The sequence below is a fragment of the Cinclus cinclus genome, chromosome 7 (genome assembly GCF_963662255.1).
Source record: "Cinclus cinclus chromosome 7, bCinCin1.1, whole genome shotgun sequence".
In the NCBI taxonomy this organism is placed as follows: Eukaryota; Metazoa; Chordata; class Aves; order Passeriformes; family Cinclidae; genus Cinclus; species Cinclus cinclus.
In genome coordinates this window covers 9,922,697-9,950,282 of record NC_085052.1, presented here as the reverse complement: position 1 = coordinate 9,950,282, position 27,586 = coordinate 9,922,697, and the positions used below count along the sequence as shown (strand labels likewise).

General features: G+C 44.6%; 1 protein-coding gene across 1 annotated transcript in view; it reads left to right on the top strand.

The window, feature by feature from the left end:
- XPNPEP1 (X-prolyl aminopeptidase 1) overlaps positions 1-18,409 on the top strand; it is a 31,035-nt gene extending 12,626 nt beyond the window's left edge. The window contains exons 7-21 of the mRNA XM_062496043.1: positions 583-726; positions 1,089-1,184; positions 3,415-3,496; positions 4,460-4,670; positions 7,351-7,440; positions 8,738-8,788; positions 9,909-9,967; positions 10,646-10,723; positions 11,235-11,306; positions 12,925-12,985; positions 13,819-13,888; positions 15,048-15,221; positions 16,065-16,141; positions 16,808-16,906; positions 17,955-18,409. Of these exons, the coding sequence (XP_062352027.1) occupies positions 583-726; positions 1,089-1,184; positions 3,415-3,496; positions 4,460-4,670; positions 7,351-7,440; positions 8,738-8,788; positions 9,909-9,967; positions 10,646-10,723; positions 11,235-11,306; positions 12,925-12,985; positions 13,819-13,888; positions 15,048-15,221; positions 16,065-16,141; positions 16,808-16,906; positions 17,955-18,083 (1,493 nt within the window). The 3' untranslated portion in view covers positions 18,084-18,409. The remainder of the gene's footprint in view (positions 1-582; positions 727-1,088; positions 1,185-3,414; positions 3,497-4,459; positions 4,671-7,350; positions 7,441-8,737; positions 8,789-9,908; positions 9,968-10,645; positions 10,724-11,234; positions 11,307-12,924; positions 12,986-13,818; positions 13,889-15,047; positions 15,222-16,064; positions 16,142-16,807; positions 16,907-17,954) is intronic.
- The last annotated feature ends 9,177 nt before the right edge of the window (positions 18,410-27,586 follow it).

Genomic DNA, 27,586 nt, shown 5'->3' with positions numbered 1-27,586 from the left:
GAGCAAGAACACCCAGGCACAATTCATGCTGCTACTCCTGCTTGGTGGTCTTGAGATCTCTGCATCTTTCCCTGCAGGAAGCACAGGGAGAGGTATTATTTATATCAGAATATCCATCTATTCATGCTTCAAAACATGAGGCACAATGCAAAGGTCACTGCAGCAAGGGAAGATATTTGCTTGTTCAGATGGATTAAGGACTTGTCTCCCTATGGCTGTGTGGAAGAGACACTCATCTTGTCTAACTTAGATCTAACATGGTTCTGCACTGGGGGAGAGGACACCCTTAGGGCAGCTTCTGCTGTGGCTTCTTCCAGAGATTTCTGTCTCCCCGCTGGAGCAGTTCTTCTTCAGCTCAAGCATGAGGCTTCAGGACTGTGAGGTTCCATAGCTGCCACTGGCTACTGTGGTGTGTTTGTGGTAGTGTAACTGCAGTAGATTTTCCTGTCTTTCTTAAGGGAATAGGAAGAAGAGGAGGCTGGAAGGAAAGGAGTAGACTCTGCTTCTTGAGTTTGACCTTTGTGAACAGAGCTATTGTTGAGCACATGTGTGTTTCTTAAAGCCCTTTCTTCCCTTTGGCAGACCAGTGGAAGAGAATGTCCAAAGCCTTGAGAAGTGCTGGTCATGACCTTGTGCCTGTCAAAGAAAACCTGATTGATACAATCTGGACAGATTGTCCTCAACGCCCCTGCAAGCCTCTCATCACCCTTGACCTGAGTTACACAGGTGGGAAGCTTAACACCCAATAGACATGGGTTATTCCTATTGCCCTATATCCCCCTTTTGCTTTTCTCTTACAAAGGAGGGAGGAAAACAGTACCAAAGCACAGTGTGGTCACTGTGAATACGTCAAGAAGGTGAGCAAACCTTAGCTAATGACTCCTCTGTCCTCAAAACCTCAAATAACCATTTTCTAGAAGTTGGGTGACTTCAAAGCAAATCCATGGCCATCTAGAGAGCAGCTCATTTGAGATAGTACCTATCAGTTAATAGAAAGGAGCAAGGAGAACAAGCACAATATGTTGGTTTACATCATCATCATACCTAGCAAAGTTAGAGACTGTACCTGTTCCTATTGTGTTTTGCAGGAGTCAGCTGGAGAGACAAAATTGTAGCCCTCCGTTCAAAAATGGCTGAGAGGAAAGTCATGTGGTTTGTGGTAACGGCCTTGGATGAAGTAGCATGTAAGTCTTTGCATCTCCTTTCTCAGTTCTTTCTACAAAATAGATATTCTTCCTGCTTTGGAAAGGAAGAACCATGCCAGGGTGAGAGGCCCTTATTGACAGCATGTTCGTTAGACATCAGTTAACTTCTCATCAAGTGCAGTGGTGGTAATGGGTCACAAACAGAAAGCCTGTATTTCTGCACAGTGCCTCATGACAGCAGTGCAGCTCCTGAGTACATTTTTGGCCCAGGAAATCCAGCAAATCGCCACTTTTGAAAAACATCCCAGGCAAAGGGAAAGGAAGGTCACATATAAAGCCTGAGGCAGCATGATGGAAAAAAAAAAAAGACCTGTGAGATTTTTTGGCTGTGAAATACCCTGATGCTGCCTCACCCACTGGAAAGATGGAGACTGTTTTCTGCTGTGGAGTCTGGGCTATAAACAAAGCAGTGCAACATGTGGTTTTGTATACATAAAGCAAGGGTGGGGTACACCACATTCACAGTAATCTTTCTAATTGTCACAACTCTTAAGTCAGTCTCTACCTCTCCACTGTTCAGCCAGTGCTTTGGTTAAAACAAGTATGTCAGGGCTCAACTTGTTTTTCCAGATCATTTCAACCCAGGGTCTCAGTAGAGTCCCCTCTGTGTTTGGGGCCCCGGGATAGCTGGGTCTCCACACCCTGGCTCTCAGCCCAGTGTGTAGAAAGGGAGAATAGCCAGAAACAGCAGTGGTTTCCCCAAGACTGCTGTTCCTTGTGCTTTGTGTCCTTTTTACAGAAATCACCAGTGCACACACTGGTGTAGAGGAAATGTAACACTGGCAGGGTGTGAGTGCTGCTCATCCTGTGCACCGTGTCTGATTTGGAAAGGTAGAAATGGAGGTGGTGTTTTTCTTACTCCAGCACTGCCAGTTCAATGTCCCTGGCACTGGGTGAAGCCAACTCGATGAGATCTGTGGGCTGTTCTGGATCTGGGACACTGAGCAAAGAGATTTTTTGTGAAAGAAGTACTTCTGAGAGTGGTGAATATGACTCCTCCCTGGGGAGGCCTGCATGAGCAGAGATTGTCTCTCTCACCTTTTCAGGTGCATCTCCAATTAAATTAATTATAAATTGGTGCCCTGAGGTGGTTTCAGATTAAATGTCTCCAGCAAAGTGAAGCTTGGTTATGAATCAAGAGTGTTAAGATGAACCAGAGAAGGTCATGAGAGAAGCTCATTTTCAGGTGTCTGGTTGATTATTTATCTTAAAGGGGGAAGGGGAGAAGTTGTTTTAATTTTATCTAATTCAGTTCACTGTTTTAAACTCCAGACACGTTTCTGGGGACAGAAGAAGAGCCGCAAAGGAGACTGTTGTCTTCTTACTTCGTTGGGAGTTGGCTGAGTGAGGAAGTTTGTACCCATGCAGTAAAAAGTTCTTTGTGGCTCTTTCCTGCATTCAAATGACCTACTGCTTCCCTGGGGAGAATTAAGCTCCATTTTTACTTTCATGGCAGAATTTGCACAGTTCGATGAATACAGTGCTGGGTTGTAATTTAGGACATGTTAGTTCTTTTCCCAGCTGTCCTGCTGGCTGGCCTTATTGGCCTGAGTAACTAATTTCAGCTAATTGGATACCCTGGCGTTTTTATTTGACCCTAAAATCAGGATTTTAGAGATGCTGAAGATCAGCTTCCCCTCTTGACTTTGTCTGGAGTTGTGTGGGACAAAATCTTTGTGAAAAACAGTGAAGACTGTACAGTCTGAATCGGAGATATTGGAGGGGCCCGAATGAGAGGCCTCTTTGGGGTATTGTAGTCTTGCCTATTGTGTCTTCCTCTTACCTCAAATGTCAAAAGGATTGAAATGAAATGATAGTTTGTGACTTTGAAGTTTTCTGGCTGTTAAGAAGTGAGCTTTCATTGCATTGCATGGACCAGAAAGGGCAGACCATACTTTTAGACCCTACTTTTTATCTTTCCTTGTCTGTACCTGCTTTTTTCCAAGCCAGCTCTCCTTTAGAAAGAAGTTAAACACCAGTTTAAGCACCCGGGAGTGTTCATGCTGTGGTTCTGGTGCCATCTCCTGGCATAAATTTAGGATTGCCAGGAATGCAGCAGGCCACGGGACAGCTGGATGGGATCTGGACTCATGGCCTGCACCCATGACGTCTCATTGCTTGCCCGTGTTTTTGTGAGATTATTTTTGGGTTTCTCTAATGTTGCAGAAGTTGAACCAGGACTGTGATTCTTGGTGTTCTTATTTTTCAGGGCTTTTCAACCTTCGAGGCTCTGATGTTGAGTACAATCCTGTGTTTTTTGCCTACGCCGTCATAGGAATGAACACAATCAGGTGCTTGTAATCCCTCCCTCTGTTCCCCAAGATGATGGGGAAGAGCTGTTCTAGCCAAGTATTTGTCTTTTCAGAAACGCCTATGCTTGAGTACTTTAGTGACCTTTCTGAGCTCTTTTGTCTCTGACATTAGTCACTGTCCTCCCCTGATCAGAGCTAGAGAGGCAGCCAAGAGTTCTGCTGCACTCTTCAGCACCTTGGCTTGCTTGCTGGATGACATTGGGCACGATGGCTGAGCTCTCTGTCTGTCACCCTGAAATAATGTGTAGGGCCCTTGGAGCTCTGGGTGAAGTGTGGGTAAGAGCCAAGGCTGGCCTGGACATGACAAACTTTAGGAAAAAGTCTAATTGCTGAGTCACTTCAAAACTGCAGGGGCTGTGCATGTAGGTTTCAGGGCTGGCTTATAAGAGAAGGCTTCTTTCCTGTGACTGCCCTATATATTGAGCCTCCACAAGCACAGTTCTTTTGGAGGCATCTGGGCATCTGTAAGCTGCTGCCTAGATCCATCTAAGGTAAAACCTGGTTGGGTGAGTGAGTACAGGTTGTGTGTGAAGGTTGAGCTGAACTATTCAACTCAGTGAAAGTGGGAGCAATGTGATACATAGAACTACAGTAGCTTTTCTCTTTCCAGATGTTGCCCTTAAAAGTTAGAGAGTAGCTGTTATTTGCCTCTCTTACTTTCCTGTTTCAAGCACAGTGATGGGATGTAGCTATTTTGAATGTCATGCAAATAGAAATGCAATCAGCTCTTTCCTCTCAGTGGGGTGGCACATCTTAATTTCAAGTTGGAATTTAAATTGTGTGAAAGCTGGTGGTTAAAATGAAAAAGGACAAAGTAGACTGCACAATTCATTATCTGCTTTCTCCCTGAAAGGTTGCCAAAATGGTTTTTCCTTCCCTCCTTTGCTCCAGCCACTGTCAGATGTGGTCTCACCTGTTTGATCTCTCCAATTTGTTTCTCAGGCTCTTCATTGATGGTGACCGGATGATGGACCCAGCTGTGAGGGAGCACTTACAGCTTGACTCCACCCTGGAACCTGAGTTCAAAATCCAGGTGGTGCCCTATGGATCTATCCTGTCAGAGCTGCAGGCTGTTGGTGCAGGCCTCTCACCCAAGGAGAAAGTGTGGCTCAGTGACAAAGCCAGCTATGCTGTGACTGAAGCCATTCCCAAGGTCAGTGGCCCTAGCAAGGGAAATTGCTTTTCTCTACTCTGCTCATCGTGGTTAGGAAGGGTATTAATGAGGGCAGCTGGCCTCAGTTTCCCTTCTGCAAAGCCCAGTGCAGGCTGGAGCTTGTGCAGAAGGGATCCAGCCATGCTGAGGTATCAAGGGGTTGTTAATCCTGGGGTTGCTCCTGCTGGAGCTGCCCTTCCAACTCACTAAGCCGCTTTATCCAAAGAATTGTCAGCTTAAGATAAAACAAGTACAGTGAGAGAAGGGAGGGAAGAGGCAGCAGGGTGAACTCAGGTCATTCTGCCCATGGGTGGAGTATCAGCCTCGTGTGGATGAGCAGCAAGAGCTGGAAACTTGCAGAAATTGAAGCAGGAAAGTTGAGAAGGACTTCTGGGAGGATATTTGGCTTGAACTGTGTGTCTGAGGGTGGTTGCCCTTATTTAGTTCAGTGGCTTGAGGATATCAGGAAATATGTGATGTCTTTTACTGAAGGCAGGAGGGAGAAGATGACAGAGTTGTTTTAGAAGGGAACCTTGTGAGGACACAGATAACCTGCAGGCACTAGTTGTCCTTGCATGTGCCAAGGGACAGTTGTAGCATCAGAATAATTTCTGTGCAGCCATACATATTATATATCTTGCTATCCTTTTGAACTTGCTTGTCTGGGACTCCCACTGTCCACCTAATGTTCTAATAGTTGTGAAAGATACATGGGGAAGGACACAGCAACTGTGGACAAATAAGCTGGTTTCCATTCATCTTGTGTACATCTCTTGTTTGCTAGAGATCACATTCTCTGGAATATCATCTAGTTTACAGTGATGTCTAGTAACTAACAGATTCTGTGAGTAAATATACAGGTTGTTGTCCCTGTCCAGGGCTGAATCTTCAGACACCATCAATCTATTTCTAGGCTTCCTAATACAGAATACTGACAGCATAGTGTCTGTGGAGCATTCAGGATAAATTGTTGTTTTGACTTCAGAGTAGAGAGCCCCTTGCTATAGTTGTAGTCAATGGTCTATCCCCAGTTAGATGAAATTGCTGTAGCTGATTTATGTAGAGTATCCATATGAAGAAATAGAGAAGGTCTGACCTAGAGAAAGGAATATAATGACTTGGAGTGACATTATTTACCCCATGAGCACTGGAAGTTTTGCTGATACTGAGTCATTGCAGTGCTGCATGCCCTCTGAGTGCAGTGGGGAGAGTCTCTGCCTCGAGGAGCTCTGTGCAATTAGAAAGCAGGCAAGGAGGACTGAAATGTCTTGATTAAAAGCCACTTAGAGAGTCACTGAAAGAGCCAGAGTTTCTCTAGTTCCTCCCTGGCTCTCCACCACTTCAAAGCACTCCAGGCCAGTTGATCAGCTGGTGTGAAGAACACCAGTGCTGGAAGTCACATCTACTGTCTGTGTCCATCAGAGCCAAATATTGACACTGGCAAAAATCCATTCCATTATTAAACACAGATCTGCAAACCCTTTATAGATTTGTTTACAGCTGCATGTAAATATACTTTTCACAGAAGATTAATAGTACTTACCAGTATCTATAAAGAGCAAGCCAACCTAAGAATCTATTTATCCTGACTGATAAAAGGACTTTTCTGACTCTCTTGTGTCTTCTTCTGTAATTTAGTTTCTGCTTTATGCAGTGTTATTGTTTTGCTGTTTTTAAGAATTTGGAAATTATAAGCCTGTAAGATTTATGTGAATTTAGTCTTTGCAGAGGATCTGCTGGGCCTTTCCTTGAATTTAAATTATGTTTATTTGTATGCTGATGCATTTAAAGTAGGAAACAACTTGTTGCTTGGGCTGTGCATCTGTAGGTGCTTACCCCATTTCCTGATATATAATGGGTAGAGCAGAGAACTGGGCAAAATACTTGGTTCTTTTTCCTTCTTTTGATGCCGAGTGTGATGAGATTTGGGCAAGTCACTCCAGCTGGTGAATTTCTGAATATGTGCTGAAACCAACCAAGCATTCCTACTAATCTAAAGACAGCTGGTGTTTGAGGAAGTGTGCAGTAGTAAGGGATCAGTTACTAGTTCTTAATGGAGAACTCCATCCAAGCACAGAAAAGCTTTGTCTCAAACCACTGATATAACTGGCAGTGTGTAAAGGTGAGCATTGCAAAGGCCTTTCATGTTTCCTCAGGCCTTGATGTGTTTGTCAGAACTGCTGACCATTAACAGTGGTGGTGATTAGTACTTGGTACCTGTGCTGGATGCCCTTTGCTCCCTGCTACTTGAGGGTGACTGTCAGGTAACAAGTCAAGGTGGCTTTTAGGTCTGTTTCCACAGCCTAAGTTCTACCACAGCTTCAGGGATTAGTGTTTCTCATTGGCCTCTGGGCCTTCAGTGTCCATCAGCAACAGGAATCTATGGCTCAGACATTGATATAGATATATGGTATTCAGGATATCCAGGTCTTCACTCTGCTTCATGACAAGGTCTTGTTTAGTTCTTTGGATTTCCCTATGGCTGTTTTTCCTTCAGTCAGGCACTGATTCTCCTCTCTATTCCCCAGTACACTTAGCTGACTATTGGCAACCAGCATCTCACAGTGCTGAAGGTTGTGAGCGGCTGCCAAAGCACAAACTGTGGCCAGGCCGAGTTATTAAATCTGTAGGATTGTGTAGTCTGACTAATCCACAAGTAATCCCTGTCCTTCTGCTGCAGGCTTACCGATACCTCACCCCATATACCCCCATCTGCATTGCAAAAGCTGTGAAGAACGCAGCGGAAACGGAAGGCATGAGAAGAGCACATGTAAGTGAAGCCTTGAGTGTCTCCTTGCACATGGCAACAGGTTTGCTTTACCTTTTGAGAAAGAAATAACATTTTCCTTTCAGTTTTAATGTTCTGGATAAAAAGCAAATAAGATTTTGGATGACAGGATAAAAAAGATCTTCTGTCAGACATCTACTGCTGAAGCAGGTTTTTTGCTTGTTTTGCATTCCCTTGAAGAGCAACATTTGCAATAGTGTGAAGAAACAGCCTTGCTCTGTGGGAAGACTATGCAGACTTGAGAAGTGTTGTTTGCAGTGTGGGCCCTTGAAGGGATGTTCTTTCCCCTTTGCTAGTTCTGTTGTCTTTGTCAGTGGAGTTTTCAAACTGTTATCATTTGAATAAACACAGCCTAAAGAACACAGAAATTCTTCAACACATGGTGCAAAATGCAGGCCAAGATGTTCAGAAGCAGCCAGTGTCCTCAAAGCACTCTCTTAGTCTTATCATCATGACACTAGAAATGAGGCTGGTTTCCCAGGAAGCTTCATATTTTCAAGCAAAGAATCTGCCTGTGAAACAGGTTCATGGTGGGGCTGAACTTTTCTCTTGTTTATCTCCTGTTAGTTTTCAAGCAGCAGTTTTCACAATAAGAGAAATGTGCCAATTGAAGCAGGGCTGGCAGTTTTGGGTTAGTCAAATATTTTCTACATCTTCTTGGGAACCACTACTTCCTATTTCAATGCTTTTCTCTCCCTGTTAGTTAAGGGAAGTAAAAATAGTTGTACTGAGAAGAGGCACTTTGTCACCTGCCACCTGAGGATAAAACTGTGCCTTGTTCTTATACACATGTCCTGCTTCTTGCCTCTACATTCTGCAAGCATGCAGAAAAAAATAAAAGGAGCAAAAATGGGGGTCATAAGACAAGAGAGCCAGGAGCTGTGTGACAGAGACTGTGTGGTGGCCATGTGCCCAAAGGACATGTTCCCCTGTCACATCACCAGATGTGCTGTGTGGTTGCCTTCTGCAATCTGAGATACAAGATCTTGGCTGTTGAAACAAAATAGTCTTGTAAGTGTTGTGTGGGGTAAAGCTAGACTTCACACAGGAAGATATGTCCTAGCAGTAATTATTAACATTCATTTAACTCTGCAGATACATTTCCAGTGTTTATATTAATTACAGGGTGCAAAACCTGAAAATATGTCGTGGATTGTGTCTTGGTTTGTGTTTCTGAAACTTACAGGTGGAATTCTTTTGCATCAAAGCCTGTTTATGCTGAGGCTTGATAAGTCTTGATCCTTCTCAATTCCCTTTTCTTGTGCCTATTTTAACACAGATTAAAGATGCTGTTGCCCTGTGTGAGCTCTTTAGCTGGCTGGAAAAGGAGGTATTGTATAATTTTTTTGAGCTTGGAGGTTCTATTTCTCTGTAAAATTCTTCACTGACATAAACTTTTTGTTAGTCTTTATAGTGCCTTTACTAAAAGTGGGGAAACAGTTGGGAGTTATCTGGTGGTTTGGGGTTTTTTGTAAGGATTTCAAACATGCTTTTATCCAAGGCTGAATTAATTTTTTGGAAAACATTCTCCCATTCATTTTACATAGACCAGAGCTCAAACAAGTGAGAAATGACCTGAGCAGGCTTACTGTAGTGTTAATGCTGTCCTGTGCAGGTCTGGTAGTGTAAATAATGAAATAATATTCAGCCTCATACAATACTTCGGAATTATTCTTATGATAATCAGTGATGCCAGTATGAACAAATTTGGCATTTATGAATGGGAGGTGCAGTAAAAAATGGGATAAAAACAAATTACTTGTGTATTCAGTGGGTTAGAAGTACACAGTGGATGTGCAGAGTGCCAAGTGTTACACAGCAACTTACTAAGCTGTGCCACTGCATGTCTGAGTCTGTTGACTTTATTTATGGAGAAGTCTTGATGACTTCCAGAATGTGCCTTTTTGCATGTCTGAGTACCTCAGGAAGTCAGCCTCAGGGGTTATGAAACCTAGCTCTTGCCCTGCTTCACCTGTTTTCCAGGCCAGGGGAAGTTGTGTCACAGGTTTGAATTTATCAAATGCCTAAAGTAAAATTTAACACACTTTTTTTTTTGTTTTTTTTTTTCCCCCTGCAAATGCTTCCATTCCTAAGTTAAAAGCATAGAATTTCTACCAGCATGGGCTGTTAAAGAGAACTGTTTAAGCTTAGTGTCACTTGACTGTGAAGAGATGTTGCCTCTGCACATCTCAGTGAAGTTAGTACTGCACTAACTGCTCCCTGGTCAGCGTTCAGCAATCCTGCTGTGACTGTCTCCACTTTCATCTTCTCAAATGCCCTACACAATGTTACTGGGTTTGTGTTTGTCATTACTGAGGAATGAGGGCAGAAAATCTGGAAAGAAACCACTTCCAGGGTTTCATAAGGCACAGACAAGACCCAGTGTTTAAGCATACAGCATTTTCTTTACTTGTTGCTGCACTAATTCAACCCATGTCCTTGTCCACCAGGTTCCAAAGGGAACAGTAACAGAAATACTTGCTGCAGACAAAGCAGAGGAGTTCCGCAGGTAAAAAGTAAATCTACTCTGAGGAGGTTTTCTGGATGGCATTTTCTATCCATTGTTTTTATTTTTTTCTTTAGAAATGCATCTCACTTGCAGATATATTTTATCTGAGGACAAACCTTTATTAATGGATTTCTTTGAAAACTTCAAAAAGTTGGGAAGAATTGGGTCTCTTGGGAGATACAAGTCCCAGCCCACTGGATCCTGTCCACTTTGCTTTTGAGATAGCAATGAGGAGTACTGCAGGTTAGGACACTTAAATACAAGACAGTTGGTTCCTTACCACAGAAAAATGTATGTAAAAGTTAGATTTCATCCTCTTCTGATAGAGAAGGAACGCCATTTATTTTGGGAATTACTCTCGTATGTACATCAGCAGGACCTCTAAAATGCCTTTGAGTAAAAAAGTAACAAGGTAGAAATTGTTCAGCACATCCTTTCACGGGTGATTTGGGTAGTTCTAAGGAGAGAGTAGATCTGGAAAACAGGTTTCCACATGGTTGGGAGCAGAGGGCTTCAAATTGTATGTTTCTTCTACCCAAATTTGCTTGTCCAGGTGGCTTTCAAGGCCAAGGGGAAGGCTGAGGTGATGTGAAATTGAGGATGGGACACCCCAGGGGCCCTAGGTGCTTGGTGTGCTCCTCTCACTTGTGCTGTAGTGATCACAATCTTTTCTTTCAGTCAGCAGAAAGACTTTGTCGAATTGAGTTTTGCTACCATATCAAGCACAGGTCCAAATGGAGCCATCATTCACTACAAGTAAGAGAAACACAGCTTCTCCTTTCAACCTTCAGCAAACATAGTTGGAATGAGCTGTCTCACCTCTTCATGGAGTCACAACAGAGTACTCCAGGGAGATACTGCTTGCTATCTTTCTTTACTCCACACTTACTAAGTAAAGATCTTTCCCTGCTGGCAGCATGCATGTATTATGATGCTGATCTTCTCAGGGCCATAGAAAAGGGCTGTTTCAGGGCTGGAAGTCTGGGAAGGATGAGTATGAAGTGCCACAACTGTTCTGAAATACATCCAGAAACAGATGTTGAGGGTTTTGTTGGAAGCAGCAAAGCTCTGTTCTGTAGTGCTAGTTGCTGTATACAAATCCTCTCCTCAGTATGATCCCTGGCTCAGTGTGTGGGATTTCCATCACTGCCACCAGAAATCAGTGCTGACAAATCCAAGCTTGCACTTAATATGGTTTCTGGACTGCAGATGTGGGCTGGAGACCTTAAAACTGTGGAACAAAAATCTTCTGTATTTAACTGAACAGGCCAGTTCCTGAGACCAACAGAACGCTGTCAGTGAACGAGATCTACCTCCTGGACTCAGGAGCACAGTACAAGTGAGTGGGTGAATGGTGCTGAACTGCCATGTTTGTTTTTTCCCCATGACCCCTGCAGGGTCAGCTCACATTTGCCTTGGCAAGCAAGGCAATGTGGAGTTTTGAGTAGACAGCAGATCAGGGCTGCTGACAGGGCCTTGTTGGGCTCAGGGACAAGATATCAAAGTACAGTTCCCATCTGAGTCCCATCCATCCACGGTGTGATTGGAGCTGTGCTTTAGCTGGTGGTTTTGGTTTTAAGTTGCAGGAACAGGGATCAGGCCTCACTGCCCTGGTTTAGCCTTGTGCTGCCTACTCAGCAGCCTGCACAGCTGGGTGAGGCACCTACTCTGCCAGGATCTGCCCTGTGGGCAGATTTGACTGATACTGAGGTCAGAACAAGGTGGGGTGAAGAAGCAGCAGAGCACTGCCCTGTGGTGCTCTCTGCCTTTTCAGAGAGATTCAGAGTCAGGGTTCCTCATCCCAGTGGCCACTTGAGTCTTGGGTATGTTTTTGGGAAGGCATCATGTCTGAAAACTCACTCAGTGCTGTTTTGATAGTGCCAGGCAGTGGCTTCAATTCCTTTACTGTGGAACTCTTGACTCCATGGAAAATGAAAGAAGTGATGTTTTTAACCAGTGTAAATAGATGAGAAGTGGCTTGTTCAGGAGTATGCAGGACAAGCCTGGCTGTTCCTTTGAGATGAGCTTTGTCTTTAGAGCTGTGCCTTTTTGTTATGTCAGGCAGGAAGAGCTTTGAAAAAGAGCCATACAGACATCCTTTGATAAGATTTTTACAAGGAGATCTTTTTTCCTCCCCTCTGATGGCCTAATTGATGATTTCCTTAGTGCCACTATGAAAAGCAGCCCTTTGGATACAATGTAAGCTGGACATCAATGGCACTTAGCACAGCATTGTGACAGGGATGCTTTGCTTGTCCCTGCTGAGAAGTTAAACCGTGAGTTCTTTGTGACCACTGCCTGTGTGTGCTGGGGAAGAGCACAGGGACAGGAGTGAGCATTTCAAAGGGAACTCATTATTTCAAGAGCCATTGTGTTTTTGACAGCAGGCTCAAAATGCTGTTTGCAGAAGGAACTTAGACACAGTTTCTGGTGTATTGCATTAACCCTATTCAAATGCAGGATGATTTGTAGAAATCTTAGCACAAGACATCCTGAGGATGAAAGGGATACTATTCCCCTTTACACTTCCCTTTTCTGAGCTGGTAGCTATCATTTTGCAAAAGTATGTGTTTAAAAGCTGTTAATGGATTGCCTTCCATACAGATAGGCTAAATTTGGCATGTTCTCAATGGACAGGTACCTGTTGCTAAACCTCAAATTAGCATCGTTATTATGAGCAGTTTGGATTCTAATTTGGGAAGAGCTTTGGGATGCTTATGATTGAAAGATAACAGTTTGAATTGTAAATCATTATTGCTACATCTGGGGCACTTCATTCAGGAATTTTTGAGATTAGGAGTGCTTACATCATCAGTCTTGTGTAGCACTGAGCAGATGACTTTATCCATTTATGAGCTTGGTTGGTTTGCTGCAGTATGACTGGGTTTCCGGTGCGTTCTCACTTTGATCTTTTTCCCCCATCCCTTTGGTTCCTATATCTTTGTTTGCCTCTGAAGAGATGGTACAACAGATGTGACCAGGACAATGCATTTTGGCACACCATCAGCCTATGAGAAGGTATGTGTGGTTTGTGATCTGACCCTTATTGTTAGATACTTAAATTAGTAATGTGCTCTACTGCTATGCAAAGTTCTCTATTGAGTTACCATTTATTTACCAGTATGTGGCAGCATTTGGAAAAGGACTGAAAAGGAGACTGTTGTACTTCAGACTTCCAAACTATAAACTGTATTACAGAATTGACACCATTCTATCTTAAAATGCACAGCTCTCATCTGCAAAATGACACGTTTCCTCTAAGAAATAAGAAAATTGGCAGACTGAGGATAAACATTACTGGTTTGTACAATAAGTGAGCCGGGGGGTCTAATTTAATACAAAACTCGGTGTTTGATGCAAGGCTCCAGTCAGATTGTGCCTGGTGTACAATATAAAAAATCAGTCTCAGACTTACCTAAAAAGGTCTGTGTTGGAAATTTAGCAATGTAGTTTTGTTTATTTTAAATTGCTTCTTTATCTTTCTATTAGTCTCAGCTAAAACTAATTTCATTTTTATAGTTGGCTTAGTGACAAAATACGCTGTAGGGTATGCCCGGGAAGTAGAAGTACAGCCACAAATAAAATCAGTCATGTAGATCAGGTGAGTGCTGCTGCTAAACCTGCAGTCTGAGTTTCTGGTAGTCTCTCTAAAATTACTGGAGAGGGATCTTCAGAGTGATTTAACTCCCCCTGCTCGTGGTTTACTTTGGCATTACCAGCCACAGGACAGCACGACCAAGTTTTTTCACATCCTCTGCAGTTTGCTACAAGATGCAGCCTTTCTTTCCCTTCTTGGGGAATACAAAGCTTTTCCTTTCCCTCTTTACTTACGGCACACATTTCTTTGACAGGAGTGCTTCACATATGTCCTGAAGGGACATATAGCTGTGAGTGCTGCCATCTTCCCAAATGGAACCAAAGGTAGGTTGGTGAGCTGGAGTGTTTTGATCTCTGAAGAACCATTTGTTTTCTGAGAACAACATTATGAGTGATGGGTCTAGGCAGATCAGGCAGATGTTGATGTAACTGTCTGTTTCCATCACAACAGTTTGGACTCTGGATTTCTGATGCCTTCTAACTCAGCATCAACCAGTGCTGAAAATTCTGAGTGGGGGGAATCTGCAGGATGTTGGAAGTGCTCTGGCTCTAGGGTGATACCAGCTTGCATCAGTCAGTGGTACTCTAACACTTGTGCTTGGAGGTTGTCTTTATTCTTTACTAATGGCCCTATCAAAGCAGGAGGTCACTTTCCAGCTTCAGAAGGACTGGCTAATTCTCTTCCAATTACTGTGGAATCTCTTGTATCAGTGGGAAAATACATGGGAAAATGACACACAAAGGAGCTGTTTTTATTTTGTGCAGGAGAAGTTGTGACATATCATCCACCTTTGGTAAATTTGTTACAGTTATTTTCTACCTGGTCACACCTTACACAAAACCAGCTCTTTTTAGAGATTTCCTCAGTTTGCATTCTTGGGGAGACAAGTTAAAAGCAACTGCACAGTGCTTTGAGAAACACAAATTGAAGGGTATCTGAACTTGGATACACGGGTTTGGTATTCACATGCAGGCAACAGAAATTCTGTGCCCTCTGGCTGAAACTGTGAGATGAGTGGCCTTCCAGGCAAGAATCCTGGCTGATTAGCCCACCAAACACAATTGGCAGGTCTCTTATTTTCATTCAATAAGTGCAGCTCCTTTTAAGACAGGTACTGTATTCTCTGTGGGTCTTTTTAACTATTAGATTCTTTCCTGAAAATGTCAGAAGAGCAAGCAGCAGTACAATGTTTCTGTTACAGCCATCCCTTGAAGACCTGTGTAATAGAGGAGAGAAGGGCTCTTTAGCTGAGAAAGGGATTGAATGTCAGAATTGCCAAATCTGCTCTATAACTTCTAGCCATCCAATGACTTGCTTTCTTTGTGGGTGATGAGGCTTTTTGAGGGGGTGGTGGTAGGTTTGTTTTTTGCTTGGTTTTTTTTTTTTTTTTGCATGTGTTCCAGATTTGAACCTTCAGTGTGATTATCAGTGTCTCTGAGGGAACCTGACTTGGTTGAATTCTTTCTCCTTTTATGTCTACAGGTCACCTTCTAGACTCCTTTGCCCGCTCTGCCTTGTGGGACTGTGGCTTGGATTACCTGCATGGGACAGGACATGGAGTTGGCTCTTTCCTAAATGTACATGAGGGTCCTTGTGGCATTAGCTACAAAACCTTTGCAGACGAGCCCTTGGAGGCTGGCATGATTGTCTCTGATGGTATTTAGCACTGGTCACTCTCTCTGGTCACTGGGGAGGGACTAAGCTCGTTAGGATGCAGAGGGGATAAATGTGACAGTGATGTAAAGGAGAGGCTGGATCAAAAGTTCTGGGTCTGCCTTCTCAGCTTGTTTTAGTTATCATTAGGCTTTCTAGGTGAAGACCCTCACTTTAGCATTTCACCTTCCACGAAGCACCTTTGCAGTGGGGTGCTGCAGGACTGCTTCCTGCTCTCAACTCAGAAGAGCTTTGCTGACCAGCTGGCTCTGGCATACTGTGGAAGAACTGGCTGCAGTACAAGGTGGACACCAAGCTTTCAGGAGCTAATCTTGTCTTTGCTATGGGCTATTTGAGGCAGCTGTTAAATCTTTGCATGCCTTTTTCTTTAGTAGTAAATTAACAGCCTGCTGGAGTTTGCTGAGAGACTTACATTCCTTCAGGGCTGCAAAGTCCTCTCAGGAAGTCAGGGGAACAATCTCTAAAAAGACTGTTTTGAGGAAGGGGTTACCCCTCTGCCTTTCATGAAGACATTAATATTTTCTGAGTTTCTGGTATTTGAACACAAGTATTCTGTGCTCTCTCTTGAATTCCAAGGAGATTCTGAAGCTTGAGGGCTGTCTGTCTTGTTTCTTCTCTCTTTGAGAACTTCTGCTATCACCTTGCTCGGGGCTTCTGTGTAGAATTAGTAGCATCAGAAATTTGTTTGCCTCTGTGGCTGCCTGATGTCAAGATTGCTTAGTGACTTCAGTGGACTAAAGACATAGAGGGGAAGTTTGGCCATGGGGAATAAGTACTTGCAGAGTTCAGCAGTGTGGCTTAGTTAATTACTGTCTGTTTCTGCAGAGCCTGGCTATTATGAAGATGGGTCCTTTGGGATCAGAATAGAAAATGTTGTCCTCGTGATCCCTGCTGAAACCAAGGTGAATGACCTGCTCAGGATGCACGTTTCTCCATGGCTTGCTGGTTATAAAACTTAAAGTACTGGAACTTGAGGTGGGACCATGCTGCAGACAGTTAAATCCTACTCAAGATTCCTGGTCTCCAAAACCCCTTATTGATGAACACTGTTTTTAAGTCTCCCTTGATAATGGGAGCACAGAAGACAGTTTTGCTTCTGCAGAGTTTCCATGGGTTGAAAAGTATGTGTGAGAGTTGTTTTAAATTGTTTTCTGTCAGTCCAGCCCTTTGGAATCATTGCTGTTGAGCTGGTTGATCTCAAGTTGGGATTTTCCTCTCTGGTAGGGAGCTCTCAGTGGCAGTAGAAACAAAACTACAGACAGGTTTTGACATTACAGTTGCTAGTCTGGCTGAGTTGTGCTTTTAGAAATGCTGGACTTAAAATGATCATATAGTCATCAAGCTGAAGTCATGCACAATTTTAACCTTTAGAAAGGCACCACTGAAAGAAGTAAGGTTTATATTGAGATTCTTTGCTTGAGCTGTAAGAAAAATACTACTCTAAGTTGCTACCCTCTCATCTGAATGTTACCTTGGTTATTCTGTAGTGATGACATAAGCAAGGAGTAAGTGTGATCTGGGTGGAGTTATTTCTAGAACTGTACAATCCATTTGTCTTTCTGCTGCAGTACAATTTCAAAAACAGAGGGAGCCTGACCTTTGAACCCTTAACCTTGGTTCCAATCCAGACGAAAATGATTGATGTTAATTTGCTGACAGAAAAGGAGGTAAGTAAAACAGGTTTGTGTAACTTTCTTTGCAGAACCAGCTTATTCTTTTCTGTTTTCAGGAATGACTGGCCTATGTTCCATGTCATAGATCCAGAGATCAATCCTGAGGACTCTGACTTATTTTTAAGCTTGACCCACTTTTAAGTGAGGGGGTGAGCTAAACAAACTTTTCAGACGTCCTTCCTATCTATGTTATACGATGAAGACAGTGAGGATCTCACCAATTAATGTTGTTTTGGTAGCTCCCTTAATATGATACTTACTGCTATCATCTCTTTTCCTACTCCTGCCTTAATTTGCTTCTGGCAAATGTCTGTCTTACTGTGCTGTCTCCCCAAGGACTACAGTGATGACTGTCTTGTCTTGGTGTCTGCATCTGCTTGTGACCAGTCCCATTCAGGCACACTCCATTGCTCAGTACATATTAACTCTGAGGAGAGTTCTCTGATACCTGTTCAGCAGGATTTATTTGCTGGACAGCTTCATACTCTGAGCTTTCTGTTTAAGTCTCCCACTTCTCCATAACATATTTTATCCTGTTTTTCTACCATCCTCCTTATTTTACCTCAGCACATCCTCATTTTTGAAATAATAACCCTGTTTTGCATTTCCATTTGCTGAATAGGGTTGAGAAAGGTACCAAGATCTGCCCTAGGGTTTCCTGTTCAGATCAATAGGGCAGCTTGTGCCTCAGGAGTGCATCGTCCAGTTATAATTTTGCAAAGCTATTTATTAAGCTGTGCCAAGGTAGCTATTCAGACTTGCTGGAGGCAGTGATTTGCAGAGACTTTACTTGTCAGCTGTATTGACCCTTGACTTCTCTGAAAACCCAGGACGAATTGCTTCAGTTCCTGTCCTCATCAAATTCACAAGTCACTTCCATATAATAGAGATCTGTCTACTCAGGACAGGATTTCAGCCCAGCCTAATAGCTCAGACCCAAAGAGCACAAGGGCCTACAAATGTTTTTGGCTGTACATAACTTGTAAGGTCACGAACTCTCTTCTGTGTTAATGCTGAATGTCCTACCCCTCCCTTTCTCCAGTGTAACTGGGTGAACGAGTACCATCAGAAGTGCAGGGAAGTGGTTGGAGCAGAGCTGGAGAGGCAAGGCCGGCACGAAGCTCTTCGGTGGCTCCTCCGGGAGACGGAGCCTCTGGCCCGAGGTCAGTAGCACCACCCCTGTCTGTGGTGTGTAGAGCACCAGGACAGCTCCATGTTCTGACCATCTGTGTCTTCCTGGACCTTGGCACCACTGGGAGGATGTTCTTCAATAAGCATTTGGAAATCGGGGAAAGGATTTCATGTAGTGTTTCTTGCCCCACAACACGTGCGGGTAATGTGGGGCTGAGGAGGGTTATTGTCTGAAGAAGTGTTTTGGGGGGAGGGGTTGAGCACAGAAAACAAACTAAATAAATAGGCATGTTGCCTTTGAAACAGGGGTCTTATTTCAATAATGGTTCTAAGAGGCAATACTGGAATATTTTATACTGTCTGTTTTTTCACTGTGAAAACTCAGTATTTTTGCATACGTGGGTTCCAGTTGCTAAGATGTTACCCACACAGCAGGACTGATTACTGAATAAAAGATTCCAATCCGCTGTTGGCTCCATCTGTCTTTTACCGTCAGCGATATGTTGGGTTTGGCAGCGTGACGAAGGACAGCAACCTCATCCTTCCACCCTTATGTGTACATCTAATTCAGACAGGGAACAAATATGTTTAGGACTGCCTGGTCCCAGGCGCTGGGCAGAGGTTATGGAGAGAGCTGGCAGCAGCAGTCAGATCTGATTTGTGACAGGACCTGGAGACAGGACGCTAGAGACAACTCGGCAGAGGTTTGTGCGTGCAGAATGCCCGGCCCAGTACTTCTGTCTATTGTTATGTCTTACTGAGTGCTTGTATAGCCCGTGGCAGTGCAGGATGCGTGGGCAGTATCATGGAATTGCAGCTCTTCCTGGACACAAAGCAACTGGTAAATTAAAATAAATAAATATGCCCACAATGGACAAAGGACGAACTGCGCGGCCGGGCCGCAGGGACACCTGGTGGCCGAGCGCGGTACTGCGGGCCGAGCGCTTCCCCTGCCGGTATTAAAGGAGCGATCGGGAAACAGCAAATCCAGTTCCTGACATTTCAAGGAAATTTTATGAGCAAATGGAAATGTTTGCGTACATAATTTTCTTTCCCTCTCTTCCCCCCCCCCACCTCCCCACTCCGAATTTCTAAGGGAAATACTAATCTCTGCTAAATGGTATGAAATTAGTATTTCTCTCAAGTCCTGGAAGCCAGATGCAGTATCATGCAGTCAAATGAAAAAGGATTGGGAGGAGGAACAAAGTTCCTGGCCTCTTAGCTGTTTTTTTCCAAGGAGGTGATAAACCAGAAGTGCAGTAAGTGCTTTAAAAGGTCATTTTCACCCCCCAGCCACTGCAGACAGGTACATGTATTTAAATATTCAAGTGGTTTCTCACCACCCGCTGGAAGCATCAGCTTTCAGCTCAGCTGTGCCTGCAGAAACCCAGCTCACACCTCTACCCCTCCCAAGTGTCTCATGAGGATGTGCTGTCACTTAGAACAGGCACAAGCTTCCTGCCGAAGGAGCCTGTTTTCCCTGTGGGTACAGGATCAAAGGACGAGCGAGGGGTCTCTACACAGACTGTGCTGTGCCAAGGCAGGTCTTTCCCGGGAGAATCCGTGCATGTGTTCAGTGAGGCAGAGCCCGGAATGCAGCACTGCAGCCTCCCCCAGTGCTGTGCAGCTGCTCTGCAGGGCAGTGCTGGGAGCTCCAGCAGTCTCTGCAAGCCTCTGGGGGGGGAGGGGGGCTGCACTGCTCACCCAGGTGTTCCCAGGATGATTTAGCATCCCGGATCTCCTGGCACTGACCCAGCAGGTGTTTCCCGCAGGAAGGCAACAGAGGATTTCTACCAGAGAAACACAGAAGCCAGGGATGCTTTTATCCCTGTAGCCTAAAGCCAGTGTGGCTGGCTTGGACACTGGTGTGAAGGGGGAGCACAACACCAAAATAATTTCTGTAGGTTTGAACAGCGTTCTTAGGCCTTTTCTTCACCTCGATATCCTCCTCACAGCCAGATGCTACCCTGGGACCATTCCCACACAGATCACAGAAATTCGTGGCTCATTCCCATCCCAAAGTCTCCTCCACTGCGCAGGGCCAGAGGGGGAGCAATCCATGCTTGTCTTCTCCTCTAGGCACCAGTCCTGGGAGTCTCAGCACATCCCTCCCACCATTCACTCCCCAGCTCACCCCAGGCCACACAACCCTATGGGCTTTCATTGCAGGGAATCTGACACCAGGTCACAGCTTGGAGGTCTTTGTCCCTTTCTTGGGTTTGGCACCTCAGCAAGGGTACGTGGTGTTTGGTAGGGCAGGGCTGCTGGCACACATTCCTAACTAAGGCGTTTATCTCTCTCCTTGTTCACCCCTTGAAAACACAACTACATTTTTTATCCTGTCCTGTCTGAGCTTTAGGTTTCTGATGAAAATTAAACTTGGATTCTCTCTTTTTATTTTTTCAGGTTTTGATTTATTCCATTAGTGCCTGCTTTCCCTGAGTGGTCTATCCCTTCCCCTTTCCTGCTGAAAGGAAAAAGTTTAGGAAGAGAGAAACAAGGAAAAAATTGAATGTAAATCGATGCCAGGTTTAGGTCTTATTTTTGTATGAACCATCCACAGAAATAGCCACAAAATTATGTTATTCAAGTGAAAAAAATTATTTAATTCTGAAAAAAAATCCATAGAGACTTTTGTTGTTGTGGGAAAGCAGGAAGGAAGGAAGGGGCATATTCAACAACAACATATTTAATGGTGTCTTTTCAAACCAATTTGTTTTGCAGTACTTTTAACCCAGTGGGCATCTTGTAGCTTTAGATCATGCTGCAAAGCACATTTCTGTGCTGTGAGATAGCATCTCTCACACGGGTGCTTGTGGGTTCAGCCCATTCAGTCCTATCCCTGCACCAACCCAGGAGCTTGGTGGTTGCACCTCACAACCACCATGTGATCCTGTTTCTATCCCTGGACACGACTTCAACAAATGCAAAGCATACTAAAGGTCCATGTGGCCACTCTGCATTATGTCACCAGAGCACTCCCCTCTCTGTCCCCTTCCCAGCTGTTTGTTAATGTTTGTACTGGAAATCTCCAACTATACTATCCGCTGTCCTTAGGGGCTCTGGAATTCTTTGTTCCCTTGGACTAAAAATCTTACAGCGGGAGACAGACCTTATTTACCAGTGAAGGAAAAGCCACCTGAGCTTCACAGTTCCATCAGGAATCATGGTGCATGTACTGGCAATGTGCCTGTTGGTCTACAAGGCTTTTGAGGCAAATAAACCATTTCTCCTTGAACAAAGGGATTAATATTCATTCATCACAAGGACCATGTGCTCCTTCCCCCCATAGGCCAGGTGACTGCTTGGCTTCCCCAGTCACCCCTTCTTCCTCAGTCTGTGTGTATTACCTTAAGTGTATTTGGTAGCAGTAAAATTCAGTTGTTTTGGAACTTAAATGGCTCATAACTCACCTGTAATGGAAACCCCAGTATTGTTTGCATGACTAGTAAACTGGTCACTTCCCACAGCAGCTGTTGGAGCAAGTTTTGATTTACCCCAGCCCAGCATTGGAAGGAAGAAACCTTTTGAGGACACAGTCACTGATGGCCTCCTCAGCAAACCCCTCAAACCAGCCTGATGTGCAGGCTGCACCCAGGGAAATAGTTACCCTGAAACACTGAGGGGCTGGGGTGTGTTGTGGGGCATTGGTACTTGTTCCTGTGCTTCCTTCAGCAGGTGACAGTGAGAGCCAGGTGGTGGGAGCAGCTGAATATCAGAACTCTCCTGGGGAACCTGAGATGCTGTCTCTTTCCTTTGCCACTTCTCTTCCTCAGGAATCTCCTTTGGGTGCTATGAGGCACAGGACAGCATGGAGCATTTTGGAAGATATTCATGGTGTGGTGAATCAGGCTCCTTGGTCATTCAGGCAATGGATAAAAGCCTCACCTGCTTGCTGTCACCTGATGCCTGCAGGGGACCTGTCTTTGTTCAACACCATCTCCTTTTGGCACTCAATGGGGCCACTTGGCTGCTGGTGCTAAGTATTGTTAACATTTATTTTTGTTGACTTGCAGCAATTCACACCTTGTGCCTGGAGTCCTCTGGCTTGGTTTTTGGAGAAGAAACTGCAGGCCTGGACATCTGGCAATGGTGTCTGGAGATCAGGAGTTAAATAACTTGCATGGTGTCACTGCCCTCAGCTTGTTTTACATGATTAGGACAAAACTCCCCATGGCTTTGGATGTAATAAGAGAAAAAAATGAAACAAGAGCCTCTGGAGGGTAGAAATATGAACTGTGTTAGTGCTTAATTAAGTTGCCTATTAACAGTTGTGTAGTGGCCTGGAAGAATTTTAATGTACCAATTAAAGCAAGGAGCTATCTCCTCAGCTTTCCACCACCTCTGGGGACGCTGTCAAGAGCAGGGAGCTTGCAGATCAAGTGTTGTTTATTTTGTTGCTTCCAGCTTGTTAAAAATCATTCTAAATTTGGGAAGTGGTGGATGCCAATAGATTTGTTTGCTTCTGTGAGGCAGCAGAGTCATGTCTGTCTGATGTGGATTCACATGGTAAAGAAGCAGGGCTGTAATACTCCCTGACCCCACAAAACCCCTCCTGTTTCTTCGGGTTTTTCTGAGTTGCTGCAGGAGGAGGGGGTTGGCAGCCTTGGGACAGCTTCACACTGGTAGGGGGATGTGCTGGTTTGGCACATCCAGTCTGGACATCTGGGTGTGCCAAGTTATCCTGCCTGTTCCCTGGCTGTCCCATCACTGTGTTGCACCACCTTTTAGGAGTTTCCCCCTGGTTTAAGCCACAGGGATGGGAGCTCCCCCTCCAGTCTTGTGTGAGGTGGTCAGAGAGTGTGGCTGCTCTGATGTCTAAGATGGCTCTGATTTACAGCCAGAAGCTACTTAAGGCTATTTTAGTGCCAGCAGACATCAGCCTAAGACATTTCAACAGACAGAGAGAAATATGTTTTTTAAAACTTTAATTTAAATTGCTTGTATTTTACTGGCCTGAGGGCTTGTGAAGGTTGCAGGGGAATTGGTTCATCAGGGCTGCCCACTGCAATGGGCTGCTGGAGAGCAGTGTTGCCCTGCTCCCATGAGACACCATGTGCACAGCAACCTCCATGCTCAGATGGCATTTGAATTAAAAAAAAATCCATTTCCATCCATTTTTCATGTCCCTGCTGATGGATGGCTCACTCTTGTGCCTGGTGTCAGGGCAGGGTTTTGCCCACAGAGCCTGAAGGTGAGTGGCCTCCCATGTGCATGCTTGGTTGTGAGCCCTTTCTTGCAGCACTCAGAGCTTGTGACTGCCATGCACAAACCTGCATTGGGCTGATCCTGTTTAGGAACCAGGCTGGGGACAACACATTGTAAACATCTCCCAAAGCAGAACATTACCCAGTGGAAAGGTGCCTACCGTGTGCCTCTGATATCCCACTGCCACCCCAGCATCATGTCAGGCTCCCCTGGCTGGGCATATCAGGAGCTGGAGGAAGTCCCCACTCACCTCTGTGCATCCTTTCTCCTGCACAAATATTGCTCTCCCCTCTGTGGGAACAGACAGTGTCCTTTGCTTCCATCTGCTTCTGGAACACGTCTTCCAATAAACACTACCACATTCCTCTTGAGGTCTGAATACAAAACGAGCTGGGGAGTTTCAGACAAAGGTAGCATTAGTTTGGAGCACTGTGGTCTTCCAAGAAGGGATTTAAGGAGCTTAGAGTGGTTGTGAGAATATCTGTGCTTCAAATCTAAACAGCCAGCTTGGTAAGTGCAAAGTTGAGGGATGTATCCTCTTCTCCTTGTATTCTATTAATATTTAGGGCTGGGCTTCAATTATTCATTCCTTCAGGGTGTGCTTTTATCATCTCAGTGCTACAGCATTGGCTTGTGCACTGTCTCTGGGCACTCAGAAAAGACCTTTTCATAATATTTGTGAAATTTCATATCTGAGAGGCCATTTGCAAGTAAAAGTATGCCATGCCATTAGTCAGAAAAAGCAAATCTTCCTCATCCCCACCCAGGGCTTTTTTAAGCCCACACAGAGCTCAGCCTCAGTAGATATACAGGAGATGGCCTTGGCTGGGGATGGGCTAATCCAGCACTTGTTGGTTAGAGATGTTTTTTTTTTTTTTTGGTACAAAACCAGGGATATATGTAATGATGTAACGATATTAGACCCAGACCAGTTCCATACACACCCTTGGCACGAGCTGCTCGTCTGAGCTGAGGACACATTGAAGTGTGCTGTGATTAAATACTCCAAATTGTTGACATCTGTGCTGTGAATACCTGACTTGTTAACAGCTCAACTTCCTGCTGGGGCACAAAGCCTGACAGTCAGTTTGCTCGAATGAGGATAATCAGATCACAGGTTTCCAGTGCTGCTTGGTCAGGGAAGTGTCTGGGAAGAATTCTGCCTTATTTGCAAAGTATGTGGGCAAAAATGTTTTTATTTTATTAAGTAACGCCAACCATGAAATTCACATTCTCTTTCTCCCTTCAGGAGGCTGAGTGCCTTTGAGAACTCAACACTGTAGCAGTTTCAGGGTTGGTCAGAATAAGGGATAAAGGAAAAAAGTCCTTCCTTTTTTCTGCCTCTTGAAAACATTTTGTAGGTCTATTCTGTTCTGGGATGAGATTATAAGATCATGAAAATTTTGCTTACAAAAAAGCCATGGAAAAAATGATTGAGCTGAAAGAGTCACATCCATCAAATATCTTAATTTTAATTATTATAAAGATGTTTTGTAAATACTGGCTATTCTAACTAAACTGAAAAGATTGGATTAGTTTTCAGAGGAATGGAAAAAATGTTAGTTAGAGGTTTTCCATTTAGAATTTGTTGGAACAAAGCAGTCTGGCATTTTTGGAAAGAGTGTTAAAATACTTTTTGACATAAACCTGATGAAAGCTGGCCCTAAACTCCTGTGCAGGCTGAATTTTGAAGAACTTGAATTTTTCCGATAAGAAACACAAAAGCATAAAGAAATCCCCTGAGGTAAAACATTTTGCTGAAAAACTGCTGGACAGACATCCAAGTGTGGGTTCATCCTCTCTGGGCTGTGACCTGGTGTTTACACAAGGTGCAGCTGTCCAGGTGAGCAGCTGGCTGCACGGGGCTGGTGGCCAGCAGCTGTTTGGGGATCCCTGCTGGTGGTGAGAGCTGCTGTGGCATCTGTGGGCAGCCAGCACCATGTGCCAGCACAGACCTGGGAGCAAACTGCATCCCACCTCTGCTGCCCACAGCTGAGCGATGGCAGCAGTGTTTTGTCAAACCTCTTGATTATAGCCTAGGTTATGGTAAGGTATTTCAAAAGGGCTCTCCACCTGGGGCAGAGGCAGCAGGTGCTGTTACTGTCTGGGTTTTGCACAGGGGAGTAAGGCCAAAGGTTTCTGCTTGGCAACACAAATAACCCTGGGCATTGGTGTCTGTGCATTTCCCTTGCTGAAGGCTGTGGGTCCCTGCACACCTGGCAGTGCAGGGGATGGGATGGGATGGGATGGGATGGGATGGGATGGGATGGGATGGGATGGGATGGGATGGAGATGTCCCATGACGTTTGCCTTGCTTCTGCTGCAGAGTGGAGGTGATGGGAGGCTGGTGTCTGGGCCATTGATTACAAAATAGCCCCTCTTCACAAGTGAACTCTTTAAAGAAAGTTGCACTGCTTTTATTATTACCACAGGAACGAAGTCTTGTGTTTCCATACCACCCTGAGGGGTGAACTTGTGTTTGCCCCACAATAGGTAGAGTCAGCAATACAAAGTTCTTCCTGGGCAGGAAGCAACAAGTGAGACTGTGGCTATTTTGAGGCATCTAGCCCCTTATGTAGCCAGGCTGCAATACAACATCTCCCTCAAAAGCTCCTCTGAAAGCATTGTGGGAACATGAGCAGCCTGATGGAGAGATACCCAGCTCCCTCACCTTTGCTCACCTTTGCAAACCCATTTTATATTTAAGGTGCTGCACAGCTACAAGGAGGCTCAGTGGGACTCAATTTTTCTTTGTGAAATATCAGTAGAGACAGCTTTTTTGCATGCTCTCTCCTGCTCCTGAAGCAATGGCTGTAATATCTTATCAGCTCTGGATTCTGCAAGCAGCCCCAGCTGAGCACCAGGGAGGTGCCAGCATTAAAGAGGGAGCAGTCTGAACCCCGACACCAGGGTGGAGAGCAGGAATGGTAACTGGCAGTAAAAACTGACAACCATAAGTTAATGTTGCTTTTTAGTATCAGCTCTCAGTAGAAATAAGCCTTGAATCCTACCAGGCATAGCTGTAGAATCGCATGGATCTCGCTTTAATCACCAGCTGAGCACCCTGAGCTCTCTGCTGCTGTCTTGGGGAGGATGGCACAGTGCATTTAACTAAAAGTGGAGCTAATGTGAATTCAACGCTCTAGGAAAGGGTGTTGGCACTGTCCAAACGTGGGCAGTCCCCAGGGAACAGCCTTGTCCAGGAGCATTCCCAGTTATATCAACGTGGCCTGCTATGTCCTGCTGCTCCTGTTCTGGGATGGAAGACAAGCTCCAGGGCAGGGCTCACCCATACTCTCCTGCCTGTGTTTTATCTCCTGGGCAGTGCAAGCCATCTTAAGAATGGTTGGGAGACCCATCTTGAGCCTGAAGACATGAAATTATTCATGCCACATGTGTGACCACAGGCTGTTGTGCAAGATTTGGATAAATGTGAAAAAGTAGGAGGCTTTTCTGCAAGAGAAAAGTACAAACACTAGAACAGAGGGGTCTGTCTAGAAGGTGTTCCAGCTCCATTTATCCAGTTGTCTGTGTGGAAATGGACATCACTCAATCACAGCTCAGATATTCTTTGTAGGGTGAAACATCAGGGACACAGACCTGCAGCAGGAGGAAAGAGTTCTCAACATGGGATGGAAAAACTGTAAAAATTCAGAAAAATTGCAGCTGCTGAATCAAGACATGCAATGGCACCAGATAGGCAGCAGAGTCACAACCTACCTGGCAATGATCCTGAGTAGAGCAGGTTCCCTTTACCCTTAAAGAACAAAGCAAGGGAATGTTCTGCTGCTACAGCCAAGCACTTAAAAGTGTATTTCATAAACATAGAATTTTTAATATAAGCCATCCCACCATTAGTAACAGTCTGCCAGCATTACAAATTGCACAGCAAATACATGGTTTTGCCAGTTTTGAAACTTCATCTAATTTAGTTTTAATCTGCTGTAGAGCTAGAAATAGTCCCTTTTAGGATGACACTGTTTTGCATTCAGTGCATTTCTTGAAATGAGAAACCAGCAAGCATTAATTTAAAGCGATTAATTCAGTAACATGCAAATGTGAAGGCTGTGTGGAAGCAACACATCGTGTTCTGACGAACCAGAGTTCAGTTCCTTGGTTCTCCTGGGTTCACCACCCCAGAGCAAACCTCCTGCACACAGGGAGAGGGAACAGCCTGAAAGAAAAGAACTGATACCAAAGAGGGATCCAGAATGGGGTTTGGATTGGGACCTGAGTGGCAGAAATGCATCCAGGCGGGTGCTGGGCAGTGAGCTGGACATAAGCCTGGCCAGGTGGGACACTGTGGTCCAGAGACTTCATGCACGAGGGGCCTGA